Here is a 22818-nt window from a genome sequence, read left to right as displayed (position 1 = left end):
GAAGTATGGTAGTTCCTCATACACCATCACAAGTTTCACGGACTGTAAAGTGGCTCAAGATATTGACCCAAAAGTAACGGGCTCAAAGGTAACATTGAGACAAAATGATGGAACAAAACACATCCCAAGAGGAAAAGAAAAGGTGAAAGTTCAAAGCAGTGGAAAGAATGAAGATCTGGAATTCCACATTATTGATGTTAGGGAAAATTCACCTATTGCAGCTAAAGCAAGATGAAAACTTGGACTGGTAATATTTGTTAAAATCTACACCTGCAAGAAGCAGTGTTTTAGTGTTCATAGACCACTTAGCTGTTAACTGCGAACAGATGCTAGAAAATTACAAAGATGTTTTTACAGGTTGGGGATACATACCAGAAGAATATCATATTGAAATCGCTGAGCGTGAGACCCAATTCATCATTTGCAAAGTGAAAACAAAAAGTGCTGGAGATCACAGCATGTCAGGTAGCATCCATGAAGTGTCATCTAGACTTGAAACACTAGCTTGCTTTCTCTCCATGGATGCTGCCTGACCTGCTGTGATCTCTAGCAATTTTGTTTTCAGTTCAAATTCCAACATCTGTAGTAACTTGCTCATTCATCATTTGCCAAAATAAGTTCTAGCTGCCCCCAAGCCTGAAAGTGCAGTTCCAGCAAGAGAAACAACTGTAAATAGCAGACATGCTGTCAAGAGCAGCACTGCCTGTCAAGAAAATTGAGAATGCTAAAACCGAGTATAAAATCTTCCTGTCTCAAAGGGAAGCAACAGCATGACATGGTCTGGAAGTCATCGACATGGGAGAGACATTGAATTTGAAGGACAAGTGTCTTGCTCAAATCAAACAAACAATGTGACAATATGCAACTTCTCCAAGTGCTACAGTATTCGTGACAAAAGAATGGCCTGAAAGCACGAAGGAGACTCTAGGTCTATTGCACATTCAAAGATGATGTGTCACCAATTGCATACAGTATAGAAAGACCATCAACCCAAAGGCCCGCCTTTCCCAGCAAGTATAATGGATCAGTAACAGTTACTATGGCAACACACCCACCACAAAATGACATTCCCCCACAGCTGCAATCCCACATTGATGAAATGCATAAGCAGACACTGATGAAAGTGGAACAGATTAGAATTAACGGACAGCTTTTTGCTCTATAATAATTTTCATTATTAGTCATAATTTTTGGGTAACTGCAAATGTTATTATATGCATTTTTAATGAAAAGGATTATTATATTAGGAGAAATGCAGTTTTTTTATTTGTATTGTAGTTTGCCATTGTCAGGTGACCTGTGCTCTAACTTCTGACTTTAAAAATGGGTTGCCATTAAAACACATGGCATGAAACAGCTGCTTCATTAAATTAGTGTTTCTATATCAACTTTCAATTATTTCTGGAATTATCGTATTGCAATGCTATTGTAAGAATGATCAACAACCTTAAAGAGCTGTTGTTCCCAACATCAAATCCATTTATAACAAAGTGTGGGGCTGGATGAACACAACAGGCCAAGCAGCATCTCAGGAGCATAAAAGCTGACGTTTCGGGCCTAGACCCTTCTTCATGTGAAACTGACAGTTCAATTATCAAGATCATCACTAACAATAACATCCACTATAATGGCTGCAACTTTCAACTATCCATTCTTCAAGAACAATACAGAAACTAATCCATGTTGTTGTTTTGGACTTTCATTTTTCTGAATTTTCCTCTTAATTGTAATCCCTGTATATTATGTGTGTTGCCTCACTAACTTTTTTTTGCATTTAGTATCTAATAAATTCGCTGTTTGTCAAGAAAAGCAGTCGCAATTGGATCCTCGTGCTCCACAAGAAACGTATTCACAAGAGAAGGCATGTCTTTTAAATGATTAAAGAGAAGGAAGGGGCAGTTCTTCATGAGATTCATCAGTAGTTATAGGTATCAATTACAATGATCAGGTGCAAATGGGTGGAATGCAATGCACATACGTCCACACAGCCATATTCACACAATGCACAGATGGTTTAACCACCAGTTCTATAGGGGGCCTCTGAAGTTACAAAGTATTAATTTCTATTTTTGTGGAGTGAGAAATTTCAGAAATATTTTTCCCATTCACCAGGTGCTTGGCCAATTATCCATCTTTCCAAAAGACTGACCTATACTGGGGAGGTCTCATTGACATTTGATGCCCATTGACAGTGTATATGTAAATAAAGACAGAACCCAAAAATATTTCACTGCGTGATGGCAGCTTCAGGAGACGCATAGTTACTGACATGATGGTTTCAGATGTAAATTGAACATCTATATTACTTCATCCTTATTGTAAATGTTGTCAATATAAAAGCAGGATTAAATCCACTTATTGTCTTGGTACAAGTAAACATAATTAACATTAATACCTTTTTTCTCTTGACCAGCATACATTGTTTATTTTTGTGAACCAAGTGTAGTAATTACTTGAAAAAAAATTGAGTGGTTTGCAACAGAAACAAATACAAAACAAAGATTGACCCAAATTAGACTTGTCAAAAAAAACCCTCAAATTAGTAAAACGTAATTGTGTTGATTAGATTCTGAAATTGCACTCAGACAATTGATCAAAGTATAATAACTGAACTTTTCTGAAGCATTTCTGCCAAATCGATATTATTGCAAAACAATTTTAACTTTAATGTATTTCATTGAGTTGTGCAGATGTAACTGAAAAAAAATTCTCCAAATGAGCTATTGTGTAGATTTCTGATTGCTTCCAAAGGTATTGACTTCAGTAAATTCAGGAAGCAAATTGTAAATTTAACTTGTAATGACCGGTTTATACCCTGTGTTTATCTAACATTGAACTGTCAGGAGTGTAATGCTAGCAGTTGCAGCTTTACTCTTCTTGATGTTTAGTCCACTTCTGTTATTTTCAGCATCAACATTTTGCACTAGGTGCACGCATTTGAAAAATCAACCCTGCAATTTCATATTGGGATAACAAGGTGTAAAGCTGGATGAACGCAGCAGGCCAAGTAGAATCAGAGGAGCAGGAATGCTGATGTTTCTGGCCTAGACCCTCCTTCAGAAATGGAGGAGGCCAAGGGGTTTCTGAAATAAATAGGGACAGAAGGGGAGGCAGATAGAAGATGGCTAGAGGAGAGATCCTCAGTGGAGATCTCTCCCATTGCAACTCTCTCGTAATCTGTCCTCTGTCCGTCTCTCCCTATTTATTTCAGAACCCCCTTCCCCTCCCCCATTTCTGAAGAAGGGTCTAGGCCCGAAACATCAGTCGTCCTGCTCCTCTGATGCTGCTTGGCCTGTTGTGTTCATCCACCTCTACACCTTGTTATCTCGGATTCTTCAACATCTGCAATTTCATTTTGGACTGGGCAGACTTTTTTTTAAGTAGCCTCATTTCCACATGATGTGATAAATGCTAAGTGTTCACCTGCCACTATCATTTTCTACATTTGTCACTTATTGTTAGTATCAAGTACTCTCATTATCACCCAGACATCACTGCAAAATAAAATTCCATGTACTTTACTCAACTGTGAGTCAAACTCATGCTCAAGTGCTCAAGGTCACTAATAAGATTTTTCATGAATCTCGTGAGTTCACCGCCTCTGAGTGAGGCTCCCAATTTGATAAAAGTGGCACTTTCATGTCTTGAGCCCACAGCTGCAAAGAATTTGGGAGACAATGATACATAATGGAACAGACACATCAGATTTAGTCCTTGTTGGGTGGTGGAACTTCCCTCCATCATAAAGTCACAAGTATGAATGTTGCCAATAATTGCACAATTCAATACCATTTGCGATTCCACAGATACTGAAGCATGACATGTTCAAATGCAGCACGACCTGGGCAATTTCCAGGTTTGGGCTGACAAATGGCAAGTAACACTTACGTGACACAAATGCCATGCATTGAATGCCATCCTTGACACTCAATGGTGTTAACATCACTGAATCTCCCACTATGAACATCCTGGGGAGCTGCCATTGACCAGAACTTCAACTGGAGCCAGGTAAACATAGTGGTTACAAGAGCAGGCCAGGGTCTGGGAATACTATGATGAGTAACTCGCTTCCTGACTCCCCAAAGCCTGTCCACCATCTACAAGGCACAAGTCAGGAGTGTGATGGAATACTACCCACTTGCCTGGAGGAGTGCAAGTCTGATAGCACTCAAAAAAGCTTCTCTCCATTCAGGACAAAGCAGCCCACCCAAGTGGTATCACACCTACAAGCATTCACTCGTTCCCTTTTACTGCTGTGGTGGGCAAATTATTGGCGAGGATTCTGAGAGACAGTATTTATGATTATTTGAAAAAGCACAGTTTGATTAGAAACAGTCAGCATGGCTTTGTGAGGGGCAAAACACATTAAAGGTAGAGCAGTGGATGTGGTGTATATTGATTTTAGCAAGGCATTTGAGAGGGTTCCCCATGGTAGGCTCTTGCAGAAAGTAAGGAGGCATGGGATTCAGTGAAATGTGGCTGTCTGGATACAAAACTGGCTGTCCAATAGAAAACAGGGTGGTACTAGATGGAAAGGATTCAGCCTGGAGCTTGGTGACCAGTGGTGTTTCGCAGGGATCTGTTATGGGACCTTTGCTCTTTGTGATCTTTACAAATGACATGGTTTTGGGAATTGGAAGGGTGGGTTAGTGAGTTTGCTGATCATTCAAAGGCTGGTGGAGTTGTGGATAGTGTGGAGAGCTGTTGTAGGTTGCAATGGGACATTGACAGGATGCAGACCTGGGCAAAGAAGTGGTAAGTGGAATTCAACCTGGAAAAGTGTGAAGTGATTATTTTGGAAGGTCGAATTTGAATGCAGAATACAGGGTTAATGGCAGGATTCTTGGCAGTGTGGTGGAACAGAGGGAGTCCGTGTCCATAGATCTCTCAAAGTTGCTACCCAAGTTGATTGGGTTGTTAAGAAGGCATATGGTGTGTTCGCTTCCATTGGCAGGGGAATTGAGTTTAAGAGCCACAAGGTTATGCTGCAGCTGTATAAAACCCTGGTTAGACCATACTTGGAATGTTATGTTCAGTTCTGGTCACCTCATTATAGGAAGGATGTGGAAGCTTTAGAGACAGTGCAGAAGAGATTTACCAGGATGCTGCCTAGACTGCAGGGCAGGTCTTATGAGGAAAGGTTGAGGGAGCTCGGGCTTTTTTCATTGGAGCAAAGAAGGATGAGAGGCATAGATAGAGTGGATAGCCAGAGACTTCTTCCCAGGGTGTAAATGACTATTATGAGGGTGCATAATGTTAAGGTGATTGGAGGAAGTTATGAGGGAGATATCAGGGGTAGTTCCTTACACAGAGAGTGGTGGGTGTGTGGAATGGTGGCAGTCGAGTCAGATATATTAGGGACAATTAAGCGACTCTTGGATAGGCACATGTACGATAGTAAAATGAAGGGTATGCAGAGTAGTTTGATCTTAGAGTAGGATAATAGGTCGGCTCAACATCGTGGGCTGAAGGGCTTGTACTGTGCTGTGCTGTTCTATGTTCTCTTTTCATTGTTGCTCATTAGCAGCAGTGTGCTAGCTACAAAATGCACTGCAGCAATTCTCCAAAGATCAACACTTTTGAAACCCATGACCACTTCCATCTATAAGGACGAGGACAGCAGATTTATAGGAACTCTACCACCTGCAAGTTTCCCTCTGAGCCACTCAACATTCTGACGTGGAAATGTATTGCTATTCCTTCTCTGTCACTGGGTCAAAATCCTGGAATTCCCTCCCAAAAAGCACTGTGCGTCAACTCACAGCATGTGGACTCCAGTGGTTCAAGACGGCAGCTCACCACCACCACCTTCTGAAGGGCAACGAGGGATGGGTTACAAATGCTGGCCAACCAGCGATGCCCACGTCCCACAAGTGAATAAATTGTAAAAAGTGATGCTGACCTCATGCCATAAGTGAGACCAACTTGTTTTGATTTAATTTTGGCACATCACAGTTGAGATTATAAAAGCAAGTTGGGCACCTGTGGTTTTATATCTAATGCCAGCACAGGGGTCTGGTCAGTTTAAGAGAGAAATATGCAGCAAATATGAAATATTGAAAGAAGCACGATGCAGAAGTAAACAGATCAATTTAAAGATATTACATTGGCAGTGCTTGAGAAACTTGATATTCTTGATGCATGCTACACTCAAAAATGTTACCAGAGTAGTTGCAAAGAAGCTGCAGGAAGAATTTATATGACTAGCCCTGGCTAAATCAGGCATTTTCTGCAGAGACTGCAGTCTTGTAATGAAAACTTTAGCAGAAAGAATCTGAAACTGGGTCTTGAAGGTTTCAAGTGATGGAGCTGTGATTATTTTCTTTGGCAGCATACTCTATTCTGGGATTGTCCTTGGAACAAATGTTTGTTGATAATTGTTTCGGAAATGCTCTTGCAGTCTGTGTTGATGGCTCCCTGTGTTTTGTCTTTGCCAGTGGGAGGCATTTATTTTTGTCAACTCCCACTACTTCATTCCATATTTTATGGAATATATTCAGTCTATTTTTAATCCCTCCTTCGTTAATATGATTTCCTTTTCAAATCATTGATGCAGGATGTGACACTGGTGTATTTCCTACAGCAATTAATGCAAAATCTTGCAGCAAGTCTTTGAGGTAATTCAATCCCATTTGTATTGATAACTTTATAATAATCCCACATACAATTTGCATGCTTCAGGATTGGATAAACCAGCATGTGTTAACTCTTTGTGTCAAAGCTTCATCCTCAGAAATCAGACAACCCTGTTTGCTTTGGATTTTCTGAATGTGGAATCCCTACTGCAGACTGTTTTAAGATAAACCCAGCTGTTTCCATCAAACCCTTAGGCAGTGCATTCCAAGCCTTAAAGAGAGCTCTTGTCATGCAGTCTTAGTGCTCTTATCTTTGAGCTAGGAGGCCCAGGTTCAATTTGTACCTGCTCCAGCGGCGTGTAATAACATCTCTGAACAGCTTGATTAGAAGATTACCTGCATTCGATGCACTAACCATGTAATGTATAAAATAACAATGTGTAGAGCTGGATGAACACAGCAGGCCAAACAGCATCAGAGGAGCAGGAAGGCCAACGTTTCGGGCCTAGACCCTCCTCCATTTCTGAAGAAGGGTCTAGGCCCGAAGCATCAGCCTGGCTGCACCTCTGATGCTGTTTGGCCTGCTGTGTCCATCCGGCTCTACACCTTGTTATCTCAGATTCTCCAGTATCTGCAGTTCCCATTATCTCTGACTTATAGTTTCTTGTTTTCTTCCTCCCTCTTTCTTGAAGAGAGATTTTATCTTCTGCATTCCAGTTTGATGGAACATTTCCCAGATTGAACAAAGTTTGGAAAATTAACACCAACACATCTACTATTTCATTAGCCACTTCCTTCAAAATCCTAAAATTAAGGATTTCTCAATCCAGAGACCCTTCAGCTCCCAGCTGCATCAGTTTGCTTAATACCACTTCCCTCATGATTATAATTTTGCTGAGTTGCTTTCTCCTTTCTTCTGTTTTATCGCACTTACTAGATTATTTTTGCATCCTGTAAAATGAAGACTGAAGCAAAATTTTTGTTCATTTCATTGGCCATTTGCTGATTATCAGTTATTAAATCCCTATTCTCACTGACCCTAGCATATATACTAATTTTACTTACCCTTTTCATTTCTAATTGTGTGAAAACTCATGCCATCTGTTTTTACATTCCAGATAGCTTTTATAACTTTTTCCTTCTGATTAAGTTTTAGGTTTTTTTTGTGATTCTTTTGTGTTTTAAGCAATCGTCAAACCTGTCACTTCTCTATGCTTTTTCCTTAAGTTTGATGCTTTCCCTAAATTCGTTAGTCAATCATGAATGGTAGGTCCTCCTTTTAAGATTTTTTTTACATAGTTGGAATAGGTCTATCCTGAATATTCTTAAATATCTGCCACTGTATCTATATTGATCCATCTCTGGCTCAGTGCGCCGGTTCACTTCAGCTAGCTCAGCTTTCTCACACACATCTTTGACTTATTTAGATTTAGAATACTAGTTTTAGACCCAATCTTTTCCCTTTCCAACTAGATTTGAAATTCATTCATTTTGTGGCTGCTGCTATTGATAGATAACAACTCTCGGATCACAAAACAATCTTGTCACAATTCCAAATCTAATATTCTCTGTTCTCTCATTGGCTCCAGAATGTAGTACTCTAAGAAACAATCTCAAAGTCATTTGGTGAGTTGCCAATCTGGTTTTCCTTTCAGTTTATAAGAAAATTAAATCACCCATGATTACTGCTGTCCCTTTATCACAAGCACCCCAATATTTCTTCTTGTATACTTTGTTAGGGATCCTGTAGATCACTCTGAGTGGTGACTTATTCTGTCTACTGTTGCTCATTTCAACCCAATTTATTGTCTATCCTGATCTCCTGAACCAAGTTTGTCTCTGACCTTTCCTGAACTTGCTGTGTTTCTCAACTGTTATGCACCCCTCAGTATACAGGATCCAACTTTTGTATCTTTCAGCCTGTCTTCTTAATGGTTATCAGATCATATTTACATACTAAAATGCAGGCTGTAATTTGTATTTTATTCTGAATGCTATGCACATTTAGATACAACGGCTTTAGGTTTGTCTTTTTGTGTTTTTTTGTAATGTTTAGTCTTAATTGTTGATGTTTTCCTTTTTTCCTCTCCCTGCCTCGTTCTGTAATTTCCTGATCCTCATTTCCCATATTACGATTGGCCTCTCTTAGTTTGTCGTTACTCGTTGGTGTGCCACATACTTCCGCATTTTATCCCATGCCCCTCCAGTTTTAATCCCTTCCACTCCCCTGGTTATGCAGTTTGCAAGTTCACTAGCCAAAGCAAGATTTAGGTGCAAACCATCTCAATAATGCAGCCCTGTCTTTCCCCAGTACTGATGGCAGTGCCCCACAAACCAGAATCTCTTTCTCCCACACATCTGGATGTGAGTTTGCTCGCTGAGCTGGAAGGTTAGTTTTCAGACGTTTCGTCACCATTCTAGGTAACATCATCAGTGAGCCTCCGACGAAGTGCTGTTGTTATGTCCCGCTTTCTAGCCCAAGGAAACCTAACCAGATAAGTAGAAAGCGGGACATAACGCCAGCGCTTCGTCGGAGGCTCACTGATGATGTTACCTAGAATGGTGACGAAACGTCTGAAAACAAACCTTCCAGCTCAGCGAGCAAACTCGCATCCAGAACCTCAACCTGAGCTACAGATCTTCTCAAAACTCTCTCCCACATATCTTTGAGCCTTGTATTCACCTCTGTGGCCCAGTGCCAATTTGAGCTCGCCTCCTGCAGTTGTGCTAATATTATAACATTTGAAGTTTGGCTTACTAATTTGTTGCCCACCTCCTCATGCTGGCCACACAGAACATCACTCCTAGTTCTTCACATGATGTTAGACAGTGACGGCTGGAACCCCACCACCCTCAACCCCCTCCTTCTCCCCCCCACTGAAAATTCCACTCCAGCCCTGAGCAGATGTTTCAAACGCTTGCACCAGGCAGCCAACATAACAGGCTGGACTCTTTCCGTTTGCTGCAGGGAACAGTGTCAGTCCCCTTCACTGTACTATAACCTATTCCTACTCCATTCCTTTCTCACATCTCCCACTTGAATAGACACAAGGATTATGTTGGAGTTTCCGTATGGAACAGGTTACACATTCCAGGAGACTGATGCACCCTGCCACGTTATTTATTAGACCGGCTAAGCCTAATAGAAATATGCTGAAGATTTGTGTATTTAAAAAAAGTCTTACTCACTCGTCAACAACAATGCAGTGTTTTGGGCTGATTACGCTTTCCATTTCTTTTAAGTTGAACTTGACATTCCTGCTCCCTCACATGACTGTTGTATTCATGCACTCCTTCAGGCCCATGTTTCTCACCTCCAGGCTCCCCAAACAACCAGCTGTGCTGTCATTTTACTTTCAGATTTTTTTAAAGTTGCTCTCGCAGTCTTCTCTCTCTCTCTCTCTCCCTCCATCTCTCTCTCTCTCTCTCTTTCCACCGCCCCCCTATCTCTTCACCACTCTTTTCATTCTGCTCTATCCTCAGGCTTTACACTGTTCAAACCAAACACTTCCAACTTCCAACTTTTCCCCCTCTTTCTCCACACCATCACCACACTCTAACCCCCCCTTATCTTGCCGTGCTGTTGGGTCTCCTTATTTTGCAGTGATCTCCCTTTCTCTTGCTGTGCGTCACACCTCAATCCTGCTGTACACTGAATGTTCCAGTGTTTCACCAAATGTATATACTGTTAGGATAACAAAGTGTGGAGCTGGATGAACACAGCAGCCCAAGCAGCATCTTAGGAGCACAAAAGCTGACGTTTCGTGCCTAGACCCTTCATCAGAAAACCTTTTTCACAGACAAAACCCAGTTGGGGCAGAGTGGAGAGTACAGAGATCATACTTTGAAGTTGTGGATCTCAATATTAAGCCCTAGGGGTTGTGAAGTGTCTAAATGGTAACTGAGATATTGTTCCTCCAACTCCAATATGCTGTGCTGTTGCTTTTTCTGATTAAAGGTCTAGGCCCGAAACGTCAGCTTTTGTGCTCCTAAAATGCTGCTTGGGCTGCTGTGTTCATCCAGCTCCACACTTTGTTATCTCGGATTCTCCAGCATCTGCAGTTCCCATTATCACTGATACACTGTTAGGATAACTTGTTTAGTGTCTAATTTTGCACGTACGTGAGCCCTCTATCACTTGGTCACAGCCATCTCCGATCTATGATTGCTGCTTCTCTCATCTCTCGTGTTGTACCATAAGGTCAGTTTGCAATAAGGTTGTATAATTAGGCAAGCAGTAATTGTTTTGGAGATGTTTGACGTCTGTTCTATAACAATCTTGGAATCAATGTAGGCAATTGAACCTTTAAGTGAAATACTCATGATACTGCAGTAATATGAAAATGTTTTCAATAGCTAGACTCGATCACTGTGACTACTAAAGTAGAGAAAACTTATCTGTACAGGAGACAAATATTTTGGGAATGATTTGAATGATAGAAAAAGAAATAAGAATAAGAATAAAGATATCTATAATTCTCAAATTGTGAATTCCTGGTTCAATTAGAGTAATAGAGTCATATACTGTGGAATCAGACCCTTTGTCCAACTTGTCGACACTGACCAGACATCCCAATCTAACCTAGTCCCATTTGTCAGCATTTGGCCCATATCCCTCTAAACTGTTTCTATTTATATACCCATCCAGTTGCCTATTGAATGTTTTAATGGTGTAAAAAGAGACATAAACATGTTGAATGCAGGCAACTGTCATCTATGGAAAGAAGAAGATGGGTCCGCTCTGCTGACAGCAGAGCAAAAAGACACAGACAAAACCCTGTGATAATGGGAACTGCAGATGCTGGAGAATCCAAGATAATGAAATGTGAGCTTGGATGAACACAGCAGGCCCAGCAGCATCTCAGGAGCACAAAAGCTGACGTTTCGGGCCTAGACCCTTCATCAGAGAGGGGGATGGGGTGAGGGTTCTGGAATAAATAGGGAGAAGGGGAGGCGGACCGAAGATGGAGAGAAAAGAAGATAGGTGGAGAGGAGAGTATAGGTGGGGAGGTAGGAAGGGGATAGGTCAGTCCAGGGAAGGACAGGTCAAGGAGGTGGGATGAGGTTAGTAGGTAGGAGATGGAGGTGCGGCTTGGGGTGGGAGGAAGGGATGGGTGAGAGGAAGAACAGGTTAGGGAGGCAGACACAGGTTGGACTGGTTTTGGGATGCAGTCGGGGGAGGGGACGAACTGGGCTGGTTTTGGGATGCGGTGGGGGAAGGGGAGATTTTGAAGCTGGTGAAGTCCACATTGATACCATTGGGCTGTGAGGTTCCCAAGCAGAATATGAGTTGCTGTTCCTGCAACCTTCGGGTGGCATCATTGTGGCACTGCCGGAGGCCCATGATGGACATGTCATCTAAAGAATGGGAGGGGGAGTGGAAATGGTTTGTGACTGGGAGGTGCAGTTGTTTATTGCGAACCGAGCGGAGGTGTTCTGCAAAGCGGTCCCCAAGCCTCCGCTTGGTTTCCCCAATGCAGAGGAAGCCACACCGGGTACAGTGGATGCAGTATACCACATTGGCTGATGTGCAGGTGAACCTCTGCTTAATGTGGAAAGTCATCTTGGGGCCTGGGATAGGGGTGACGAGGAGGTGTGGGGGCAAGTGTAGCATTTCCTGCGGTTGCATCCTCTGACACTTCCGCCATCTACAATCCGACCCCACCACCCAAGACAATTTTCCATCCCCACCCCTGTCTGCTTTCCAGAGAGACCACTCTCTCCGTGACTCCCTTGTTCGCTCCACACTCCCCTCCAACCCCACCACACCCGGCACCTTCCCCTGCAACTGCAGGAAGTGCTACACTTGCCCCCACACCTCCTCCCTCAACTGCACCTCCCAGTCGCAAACCATTTCCACTCCCCCTCCCATTCTTTAGATGACATGTCCATCATGGGCCTCCTGCAGTGCCACAATGATGCCACCCGAAGGTTGCAGGAACAGCAACTCGTATTCCGCTTGGGAACCCTGCAGCCCAATGGTATCAATGTGGACTTCACCAGCTTCAAAATCTCCCCTTCCCCCACTGCATCCCAAAACCAGCCCAGTTCGTCCCCTCCACCCACTGCATCCCAAAACCAGTCCAACCTGTGTCTGCCTCCCTAACCTGTTCTTCCTCTCACCCATCCCTTCCTCCCACCCCAAGCCGCACCTCCATCTCCTACCTACTAACCTCATCCCATCTCCTTGACCTGTCCGTCTTCCCTGGACTGACCTATCCCCTCCCTACCTCCCCACCTATACTGTCCTCTCCACCTATCTTCTTTTCTCTCCATCTTCGGTCCGCCTCCCCCTCTCCCTATTTATTCCAGAACACTGACCCCATCCCCCTCTCTGATGAAGAGTCTAGGCCCGAAATGTCAGCTTTTGTGCTCCTGAGATGCTGCTGGACCTGCTGTGTTCATCCAGCCCCACATTTCATTATCACAGACAAAACCCTGTTGGGGCAGGCTGGAGAGTACACAGATCATACTTTGCAGTTGTGGATCTTAATATTTAGTCCTAGAGTTTGTGAAGTTTCTTATTGGTAACTGAGATGTTGTTCCTCCAACTCAAATATGCTCTGCTGTTGCTTTCAAGGAGCTGAATGTTCTCTTGTCATTTTGCAGTGGCTTTGGTCAACAATTAAATGATTTTCCAGAAGGAGGAAATCTCTGAGATAAGTCTTTTATTCTTTCATCTTTGTGATAGCTGACTCCAGTGGCAATGACACAGGCCTGAAAATAAACACAAACTCTCATCCAGGATGATAGAAACAATTAGAGAAAGTCGAAGGGGTGGGGCAAGGAAAACAGCTTCAAATAAAAGCAATTAATACTCGGTTTTTATTTCAGATTTTCAGCATCTGCATTATTTTACCATTTTATAAAATATTTGGATCCAGTCTTCTGTTTGTGAACATTTGTTTAAAATTATAATTTTGGTAGGTATCATGTTTATGCTATAATTAGCTTGTTTTATAGTGCTTTGTACAATTTAAAAAGTCAAAGGTTGAAAAGCTGTTGACTACCAAACATACAGTTGTAGTAAAACATGATGGTTATTTCACCAACATTAAGTTGCTAGACATCAGCTAAAATATTTTTTGCTGTTGTGCTTATACTGTAATTAATTTTATTGAAGACTCATCAAACCCCAGAGTAAATACCATACCAACTGGGTTGATTGTTACAATTATACTAAAGGGAAGACTTGCTAAAGAATGTTGCTGATCACTTTAGTACTGGCTCCTAGTATTAATCCACTTCAGCTGAGCTTGAGGTATGAGTATGTTTGGAGGTTAGATGTTTTTATAATTTAGTGTAATAAAAAAGATGCCCTACTGCATTTTATTGAAAATACTGATGCCAGTTTTTCATGTGTGGATCTGGATAACGAGTGTCAAAAAGATATCCCAGAGACAGTCCAACAGTTATCATCAGGAACTCTGGTTTACCATCTCCATCGCAACGATATTCAGATTAGTTGCAATATTCCCAACGGGGTGTCCTGTGTGAGATCAGCTAATCTGAGCCATTGGAAAACTATATTTGAAAATTACTTTGAAAGGTCATGGAGCCAGGAAACGTACTTGATGAACACGCATTCTTATTTTCTTTTCATTTGGGGTGATTATATATTGTAACGTAATCTTTCTAAAATCACAAGGTTTTTTTCTGCTGACCATAACAACATTTCGATAAATATTATTGATAAAATTTTAATGTAATTTAATACAATATAGTTTTGATAAGGCATGTAAGTGAATCTACATTGGAATGCTTCCACTGACTTCAGAAGCAGTCAACACTGGTTTGTTTACAGGGCATTGTGGATTGCAGTGGATTTAATGATAATATGGCACAGAATAACATGCACAGAATGCCTGTGATCTGTCTGCTGCTTTTGACTCTTCTGCAATCTGATGTGGAAACACTGTTGGTTTAACATATCTAGCTAGAGATAAAATTGAAAGCTATGAGAGTAAGTGCATTAGATATTATGTAGAACATGCTGATTCCCAACTTTTGGAGAATTGGAATTATCTGTCACACGAAGAACTAACAATATGGGAAGTAAGTCAATTGAGTATTATGGAGCTATAGTTCATTTAATTTTCGGAGAGCAATAGTGAGGAGCCATTTAGACCCTTCTTAGGTTATGAGGTTGAGTGGAGTGAAGTGGATTTGTGGAAGGAACAAACTTAAGGTCACATGACACTTTGAGTTCAATCGGATTATCTAAATCAGGAATATAACTGCCCTGTCACAGTAGAATTAATTTCCTAAAGGTCAGAAGAACTGAATGGTGATTATTGTAGAGAATTCTCCTCTAATGAAATGAGAATATAATCATGTCAATTACTGGGCAGGTACTTTAATTAGGAATTCTACCAGCTGAAGCCTTGTGAACTCACACCCATTAATTTGCTTTTGGGAATGAGAGCAGCATAACAAGATAAATGGGAGGAAGTGTTTTTGGTTCTTAAATGATGGTAATCAAGTCATTTATTTGATATAGTAAAAGAAAAGCTGAAGAAATTTGGGAGGTCTGGCAGCACCCAGGGAGAGAGAAACTGAGTCAATGTTTCTAGTCCAATCCATATCTTCTTTGAAACTCAATGAAGAGTCATATTGAACATGACCCAACCTGCCAGCCTTGCTGAGTTATGTCACTTCTTTCCATTTCGGTTTCAGAACTTCAGCATTCACATTATTTTGCTTTGTTCCACTGTTACTAAATATACTCGCTGATCTTCCATGGTATTGTTCACATGTAGCAAGCAATCTACCTTTCTTTTTCACAATTCTGCAACATAATATTGACTAAAAGAAATAAAAGCAGCAAACAATGGTAATACTCAGCACACCTGAGAGCATCTCTGGAGCTGTGAAACTATGTTTTGCACTCTGTTCTAACACACTAATGTTTTTGTGTAAGTTATGATTTTTCTGGATAGCATGCAAAACATTACTTTTCACCGTATTACGATGCATGTGACAGTAATAAATCAAATCGCATCAAAGTGAGCATGGCCTCTAAGGAGAGCACTTTGCGCTATCCTCCTCTGCCTCCTTCTTCCGGCTGCTCTTTGAGTCCCCCTTGCTAATTCTCCCTATCATGCTGCAAGCCCAAGGACTGGAAATTACTGGAAAATAGCTGACTGCAGCAAGTGGAATGAGTGGGACCAGTGAAACTAAGCCAACTTCTTCAGATCTCTCCCCATTGACTTCAACAGCTGTAAATAGCAGAACAAACTGCCAACCATTAAGAAGAGAACTCCACAGTAGCCAGTAGAAATCAATTGGCATCTCACCTGAAAGCAGCTAATGATCTCTTTAAACTGCACAAGTAGGACCTCTTGTGGTGCCGTGGTAGTATCCTCACCTCTGGACAAAGACTCATAGAATCATAGCATCATACAACACGAAAGCAGACCCTTCAGTCCAACCAATCTGTGCTGACTGTAATCCCAATTTAAACTAGTCCCATCTGCTTGTGCTTGAGCCATATCCCTCCAAACATTTATTATTCATTAACTTATCCCAAATGACTTTTAAATGTTAAATAAAAACCAAAAGAACTGCGGATGCTGTCAATCAGGAACAAAACCAAAGTTGCTGGGAAAGCTCAGCAGGTCTGGCAGCATCTGTGGAGGAGAAAACAGAGTTAACATTTTGGGTCTGGTGACCCTTCCTCAGAACAGTGTGACTTTTAGATGTTGTAACTACACCCACATCCACCATATCCTCTGGAAATCCATTCCACTGTCTGTGCAAAAATGTTGGCCCTATGTCTTTTTTTAAATCTTTCTCCTCTCACCTCAAAAAAATCTCTAGTCTTGAAATCCCTCATCTGAGGGAAAAGACACCTTCCATTCACCTTATCTATACCCCTCATGATTTCAGAGACCTCCATAAGGTTACCTCAACCTCCTGCGCTCCGGTGAAAAAACTCCAAGCCTCTCCTTTATAACTCAAACACTCCATTCCAGGCAACATCCTGCTAAATCTTTTCTGAACCCTCTCCAGCTTAATAATATCCTTCCTACAACAGGGCGCCCAGGATTGAGACCCGGGTTCAAGTCCCACCATGTTATCACATCTCTGAACACTTGATTAGAAAAATTGTTTAAATTTTTTTTAAAAACTGCGCTAGTTTTACTTTAAGAAAAAACACTGTTGTTCCTCCTCCAACTCCATGTTGAAGTAGCCTGCTCCCCTTCTCTTAACCTTCGACTGTGTTTGCATTTCCTTAACAGGCTTTGTACATAAGTTATCGGATTAGAAATACGGGTGGTTTATTGATTGTATTCAATGAATGGAAAAAGAAATAATATTGTTGGTTTGGTAATGTGGAAAAAGATGTTCACTTTTGTGTGAGTGCATCCGTAGATATAAAAGAGAAATGAATAGCACTGGGTGTTTTCCGTCGTTGTGCCCCTGCCCCTGAGCCAGGAGACATTGGTTCAAGTCCCACCCGATCCAGAGGCGTGTCGTAACATCTGTGAACAGGTTGATTAATAAATATTGTTTGTTTGTTCCTTCCTGCTGAACACATGTTCAGAAGTGAGGTGAAAAGTGGGGTAAGGCTGAAGTAAAAGAAAACAAAATAACCCCCTCAAACCACAGCATCTTGTTTGCATGGGTTTGCTCTCAGCAAAGCTGATGTACCATCTATCATTAACACTTACATTGCATCTGTAGCTTCTCTCCAGGTCTGCTACCACACCCTTTTGCCTTTTGCTCCTCCTCCATACTTTTTCCAAAAGCATAAAATCCATCACTTTGTCAGCCCCCTTCTGTTTCATAGAAGACTATATTGGACTTGAAACATTAACCATTTCTGTCTCCAGATACTGGCAGACTGCTGGTTTTTTTTTGGACTTTCTGATTTGATTTCATTATCTCAAATACCGAGATCAGAAATGTCTCTGAGATAATGGGAACTGCAGATGCTTGAGAATCCAAGATAATAAAATGTGAGGCTGGATGAACACAGCAGGCCAAGCATCATCTCAGGAGCACAAAAGCTGACGTTTCGGGCCTAGACCCTTCATCAGAGAGGGGGATGGGGTGAGGGTTCTGGAATAAATAGGGAGAGAGGGGGAGGCGGACCGAAGATGGAGAGTAAAGAAGATAGGTAGAGAGGAGAGTGTAGGTGGGGAGGTAGGGAGGGGATAGGTCAGTCCAGGGAAGACGGACAGGTCAAGGAGGTGGGATGAGGTTAGTAGGTAGGAGATGGGGGTGCGGCTTGGGGTGAGAGGAAGGGATGGGTGAGAGGAAGAACAGGTTAGGGAGGCCGAGACAGGGGTTGGACTGGTTTTGGGATGCAGTGGGTGGAGGGGAAGAGCTGGGCTGGTTGTGTGGTGCAGTGGGGGGAGGGGACGAACTGGGCTGGTTTAGGGATGCGGTGGGGGAAGGGGAGATTTGAATCAGCCCAACCAGCCCAGCTCTTCCCCCCCACCCACTGCATCCCAAAACCAGTCCAACCTGTCTCTGCCTCCCTAACCTGTTCTTCCTCTCACCCATCCCTTCCTCCCACCCCAAGCCGCACCCCCATCTCCTACCTACTAACCTCATCCCACCTCCTTGACCTGTCCGTCTTCCCTGGACTGACCTATCCCCTCCCTACCTCCCCACCTATACTCTCTCCACCTATCTTCTTTTCTCTCCATCTTCGGTCTGCCTCCCCCTCTCTCCCTATTTATTCCAGAACCCTCACCCCATCCCCCTCTCTGATGAAGGGTCTAGGCCCAAAACGTCAGCTTTTGTGCTCCTGAGATGCTGCTTGGCCTGCTGTGTTCATCCAGCCTCATATTTTATTATCTCAGAAATGTCTCTGTTGGAGTCAACTCAGTGTTCCACGCTGCCTGATAGCACAGTCTCCCGGCTTTGCATAGTACTGTTCATACTCCCAGCGTTCAAGCTAATATCTTGTCTGGAATGGCTCTCAGTAAAGTTTACACTGTACCTGTTCACATGTAGAGTGAACATCACTTTCGATCCAAATCTGCATCCATTGTTTCAGAAGTAAATCTTTTAAGCAATTGAATTTTACAGCCAGGATCTGAACTTATGATCAACAACAGTCAGCTTTAATTGGTTTTTCCATAGTTAGCTATTTTTCTGATGAAAGCTTTTACCAAATGTTCATGAAGGTGCCATTCTAACTTGTAAGCTGTAGCAGCACAACCATACTATCCAGCATATTTCTTGAAATAATACAGTTGCTACTGTATTTGTCTTTGAGCCGTGCCAACAGCAGATTTTAGATTTGAAAAAGAATTGAAAACGCGTATTGGAGCTCTTTATATTAATATTGTTCTTTTCTAATGTAGGACACAGCCGGGCAGGAACGTTACAGGACAATCACCACAGCTTATTACCGTGGTGCTATGGGGTTTATCCTAATGTACGACATCACAAATGAAGAATCTTTCAATGCTGTGCAGGACTGGTGAGTGTAAAGAAATGTTTTGCCGTGCTATACTATTTCAGCAACTTTGCTGGGCAAATTATTGGAAAGGGCTCTGAGAGACAGGATTTATGACCACTTGCAAAGGCACAGTATGATTTATGATAGTGAGCATGGATTTGTGAGGGTAAATCATGCCTCACAAACCTAATTGAATTCTTTGAAGAGGTGACCAAACACATGATGAAGGTAGAGCATTGGGTGTGGTATACATGGGTTTAAGTAAGGCGTTTGATAAGGTTCCCCATGGTAGACTCAGTCAGAAAGTAAAGAGGCATGGGATGGGGGAAGTGTGGCAAATTGGATTCAGAATTGGCTGGCCCTTAGAAGACAAAGGGTGGTAGTGGACGGAAAATATACAACATGGTGCTCAGTTACGAGTGGTATACGACATGGATCTGATCGGGGTCTTCTTCTATTTGTGATTATTGTAAATGATTTGGATGAAGGAGTAGAAGGGTGGATTAGCAAGTTCGCGGACGACACGAACGTGGATCGCGTTGTGGATAGTGCGGAGGCTGTTCTAGGTTACAAAGGGACATTGATAGGCTGCAGAGTCTGGCTGAGAAGTGGCAGATGGAGTTTAACCCTGAAAAGTGTGAGGTGATTCATTTTGGAAGGACAAACTTGAAAGCAGAATGCAGCGTTAACGGAAAGATTCTTGGCAGTGTGGAGGAGCAGAGGGATCTTGGGGTTCATGTTCACAGTTCCCTGAAAGCTGCCACCCAGGTGGATAGAGTTGCTAAGAAGGCATATGGTGAGTTAGCTTTCATTAATAGGGAGATTGAGTTCAAGAGCCGTGAAGTTGTGCTCCAGCTATACAAAAGCCTGGTTTGGCCACATCTGGAGTATTGTGTCCAGTTCTGGTTACCTCATTACAGGAAAATTTTAAAAAAGTTTTAAAAAAGTGAAAGAAAAAGGGGTAGCACAATGGTTAGCACTGCTGGCTCACAGCGCCAGATGTGCAGGTTGGGTGGATTGGCCGTGCTAAATTCCCCATAGTGTTCAGGAAAGTGTAGATTAGGTGGGTTATAGGATGATGGGTCTGGATGGGATGCTGTGAGGTTCAGTGTGGACTTGTTGGGCTGATGGGCCTGTTTCCACACTGCAGGGATTCTATAACTCTTCTATTCTATTACTGTAAGCTTGATTTTTCACTCAGCTACGTAACCCTCACCAGACTAAATTGGGCTCCCTTGCTCTCCATGTCCTCCGCTTACCCCTGGTGCACCATTCTAGGAGTGCAGTTTTCTGATTAGCTACCTTCTGAATTTGCCTTTCCAATAAGGAAGCTGGACAGGCTTTCAAATGCTGCAGTTACAGTCAGAGGGTTTGTTGTGATGCCTGCAGAATACCAGCTGGTTATGTTAAATGCACAAGATTAGCAGCATGAAAACAGCAGCTTATTACTGGATGGTTAAATTGTCTCTCATTGGAGATGGTCATTGCCTGGCATTTTTGTCACATGAATATCACTGTCCACTTGTCAAGCCGAGCCTGGATATTGTCCAGGTCTTGTTGCATTTGAACATGGACTGCTTCAGTATCTGAGGAGTCACAAATGATGAACGTTGCAGTCATCAGCTAACATTCCCACTTCTGACCTTTTGGTAGAGAGATGATCTTTAATGCAGTAGCTGAAAAAGTTTAGGCCTTTCTCTATTGAATATAAGTTTGATATTAATTTTATAGCAACTTGAAGTAAGCTTTCTACTTTAGTACTGAGTGGGTGTTCAGATAAGTGGGGTATGGATGCTAAGGCAGTTGCTTGCTCCTCCTGCAGAATGTGGCAGTTGGGAGACATGGCACACGTCTCCGCTGGCTACATCTGCGGGAAGTGCACCCAACTACAGCTCCTTGAAAACCGTGTTAGGGAAATGGAGCTGGAGCTGGATGCACTACGGATCATTCGGGAGGCAGAGGGGGTAATTGAGAGGAGTTACCGGGAGTTGGTCACTCTTAAGGCTCAGGACAAGGATAGATGTGTTACAGTTAGGGGGAGGAAAAGGGACAGACAGACAGTGCAGAGATCCCCTGTGGGCATTCCCCTCAGCAATAAGTATACCGTTTTGGATACTGCTGGGGGGATGACCTACCAGAGGAAAGCCATAGTAGTCAGTTCTCTGGCACTGAGCCTGACACAGTGGCAAAGAGGGGAAGGGGGCAGAATAGAAAAGTACTCATGGTAGGGGACTCGATAGTTCGGGGAATCGACAGGAGATTTTGTGGTCAGGATCGGGATCCCCAGAAGGTATGTTGCCTCCTTGGTGCCAGGGTCCGGGATGTCTCCGATCGGGTGTATAAGGTTCTAAAAGGGGAGGGCGAACAGCCAGAAATTGTGTTACATATTGGCACAAATGATATAGCCAGAAATAGGATTGAGGATATAAAAAGTGATTTCAGGGAGTTAGGATGGAAGCTGCAGAGCAGGACGAACAGAGTAGTGTTCTCTGGTTTACTACCGGTGCCACGAGATAGCGAGGTGAGGAACAGGGAGCAGGCGCAGCTGAACACGTGGCTACGCAGCTGGTGTAGGAGGGAGGGCTTCAGATATGCTGATAATTGGGATGCCTTCTGGGGAAGGTAGGACCTGTACAAGAAGGACGGGTTGCATCTGAACTGGAAGAGGACCAATGTCCTGGGTGGAAGGTTTGCTCGAGTAGTTCGAGAGGGTTTAAACTAGTATGGCAGGGGGGTGGGAACCTGAGCTGTATACCAGAGGTGAGAGTTGATGCAGGTGAGGCAGTAGCAAGAGGTCGACCAGCTAGTGGGAAGGATTTTCCTGGGAAGGAACCAAGGGATCAGTTAAAGTGTGTTTGCTTTAATGCAAGGAGTATCAGGAATAAAAGTGATGAACTTAGAGCATGGATCAGTACCTGGTGCTATGATGTTGTGGCCATAACAGAGACATGGGTTCTCAGGGGCAGGAATGGTTGCTGGATGTTCCAGGGTTTAGAACATTTAAAAAGAATAGGGAGGGGGGAAAAAGAATAGGGAGGGGGGGAAAAAGAGGAGGCGGTGTAGCATTACTAATCAGAGAGGGTATCACAGCTACAGAAGCTTCCATTGTCGAGGAAGATCTGCCTACTGAGTCAGTATGGGTGGAAATTAGGAACAGCAAGGGAGTAGTCACCTCGTTAGGGGTTTACTACAGGCCCCCCAATAGCAGCAGGGAGATTGAAGAAAGCATAGGTCGACAGATTTTAGAAAAGTGTGGACGTAGTAGGGTTGTTGTAATGGGTGACTTTAACTTTCCTAATATTGATTGGAACCACCTTCGAGCAGAAGATTTGAATGGAGCTGTTTTTGTAAGGTGTGTTCAGGAGGGTTTCCTAACTCAGTACGTTGACAGGCCGACAAGGGGAGAGGCCATTCTAGACTTGGTGCTCGGTAACGAGCCGGGGCAGGTATCAGATCTTGTGGTGGGAGAGCATTTTGGTGATAGTGACCATAACTGCCTCACATTCTACATAGCTATGGAGAAGGAGAGGATTAGGCAAAATGGGAGGATATTTAATTGGGGAAGAGGAAACTATGACGAGATTAGACATGAGTTAGGAAGCATGGACTGGGAGCAATTGTTCCATGGTAAGGGAACTATAGACATGTGGAGACTGTTTAAGGAACAGTTGTTGCGAGTGTTGAGTAAGTATGTCCCTCTGAGACAGGCAAGAAGGGGTAAGATAAAGGAACCTTGGATGACGAGAGTGGTGGAGCTTCTTGTGAAAAGGAAGAAGGCAGCTTACATAAGGTGGAGGAAGCTAGAGTCAAGTTCAGCTTGAGAGT

At 42.9% G+C, this 22818-nt stretch overlaps 1 protein-coding gene across 2 annotated transcripts in view; it reads left to right on the top strand.

Annotated features, from left to right (window-relative positions):
* The window catches only part of LOC125452456 (ras-related protein Rab-3C), a 175415-nt gene that overhangs the window by 89872 nt on the left and 62725 nt on the right, over window positions 1–22818 (top strand). For both annotated transcript variants that reach the window (XM_059648342.1, XM_059648339.1), the window contains exon 3: window positions 18896–19014. In XM_059648342.1, the coding sequence (XP_059504325.1) occupies window positions 18896–19014 (119 nt within the window). The remainder of the gene's footprint in view (window positions 1–18895; window positions 19015–22818) is intronic.

The sequence above is a fragment of the Stegostoma tigrinum genome, chromosome 1 (assembly GCF_030684315.1).
Source record: "Stegostoma tigrinum isolate sSteTig4 chromosome 1, sSteTig4.hap1, whole genome shotgun sequence".
Lineage (NCBI taxonomy): Eukaryota > Metazoa > Chordata > Chondrichthyes > Orectolobiformes > Stegostomatidae > Stegostoma > Stegostoma tigrinum.
Note: the sequence above shows the minus strand (reverse complement) of the source record. Positions and strands in the feature narration are given on the sequence as shown.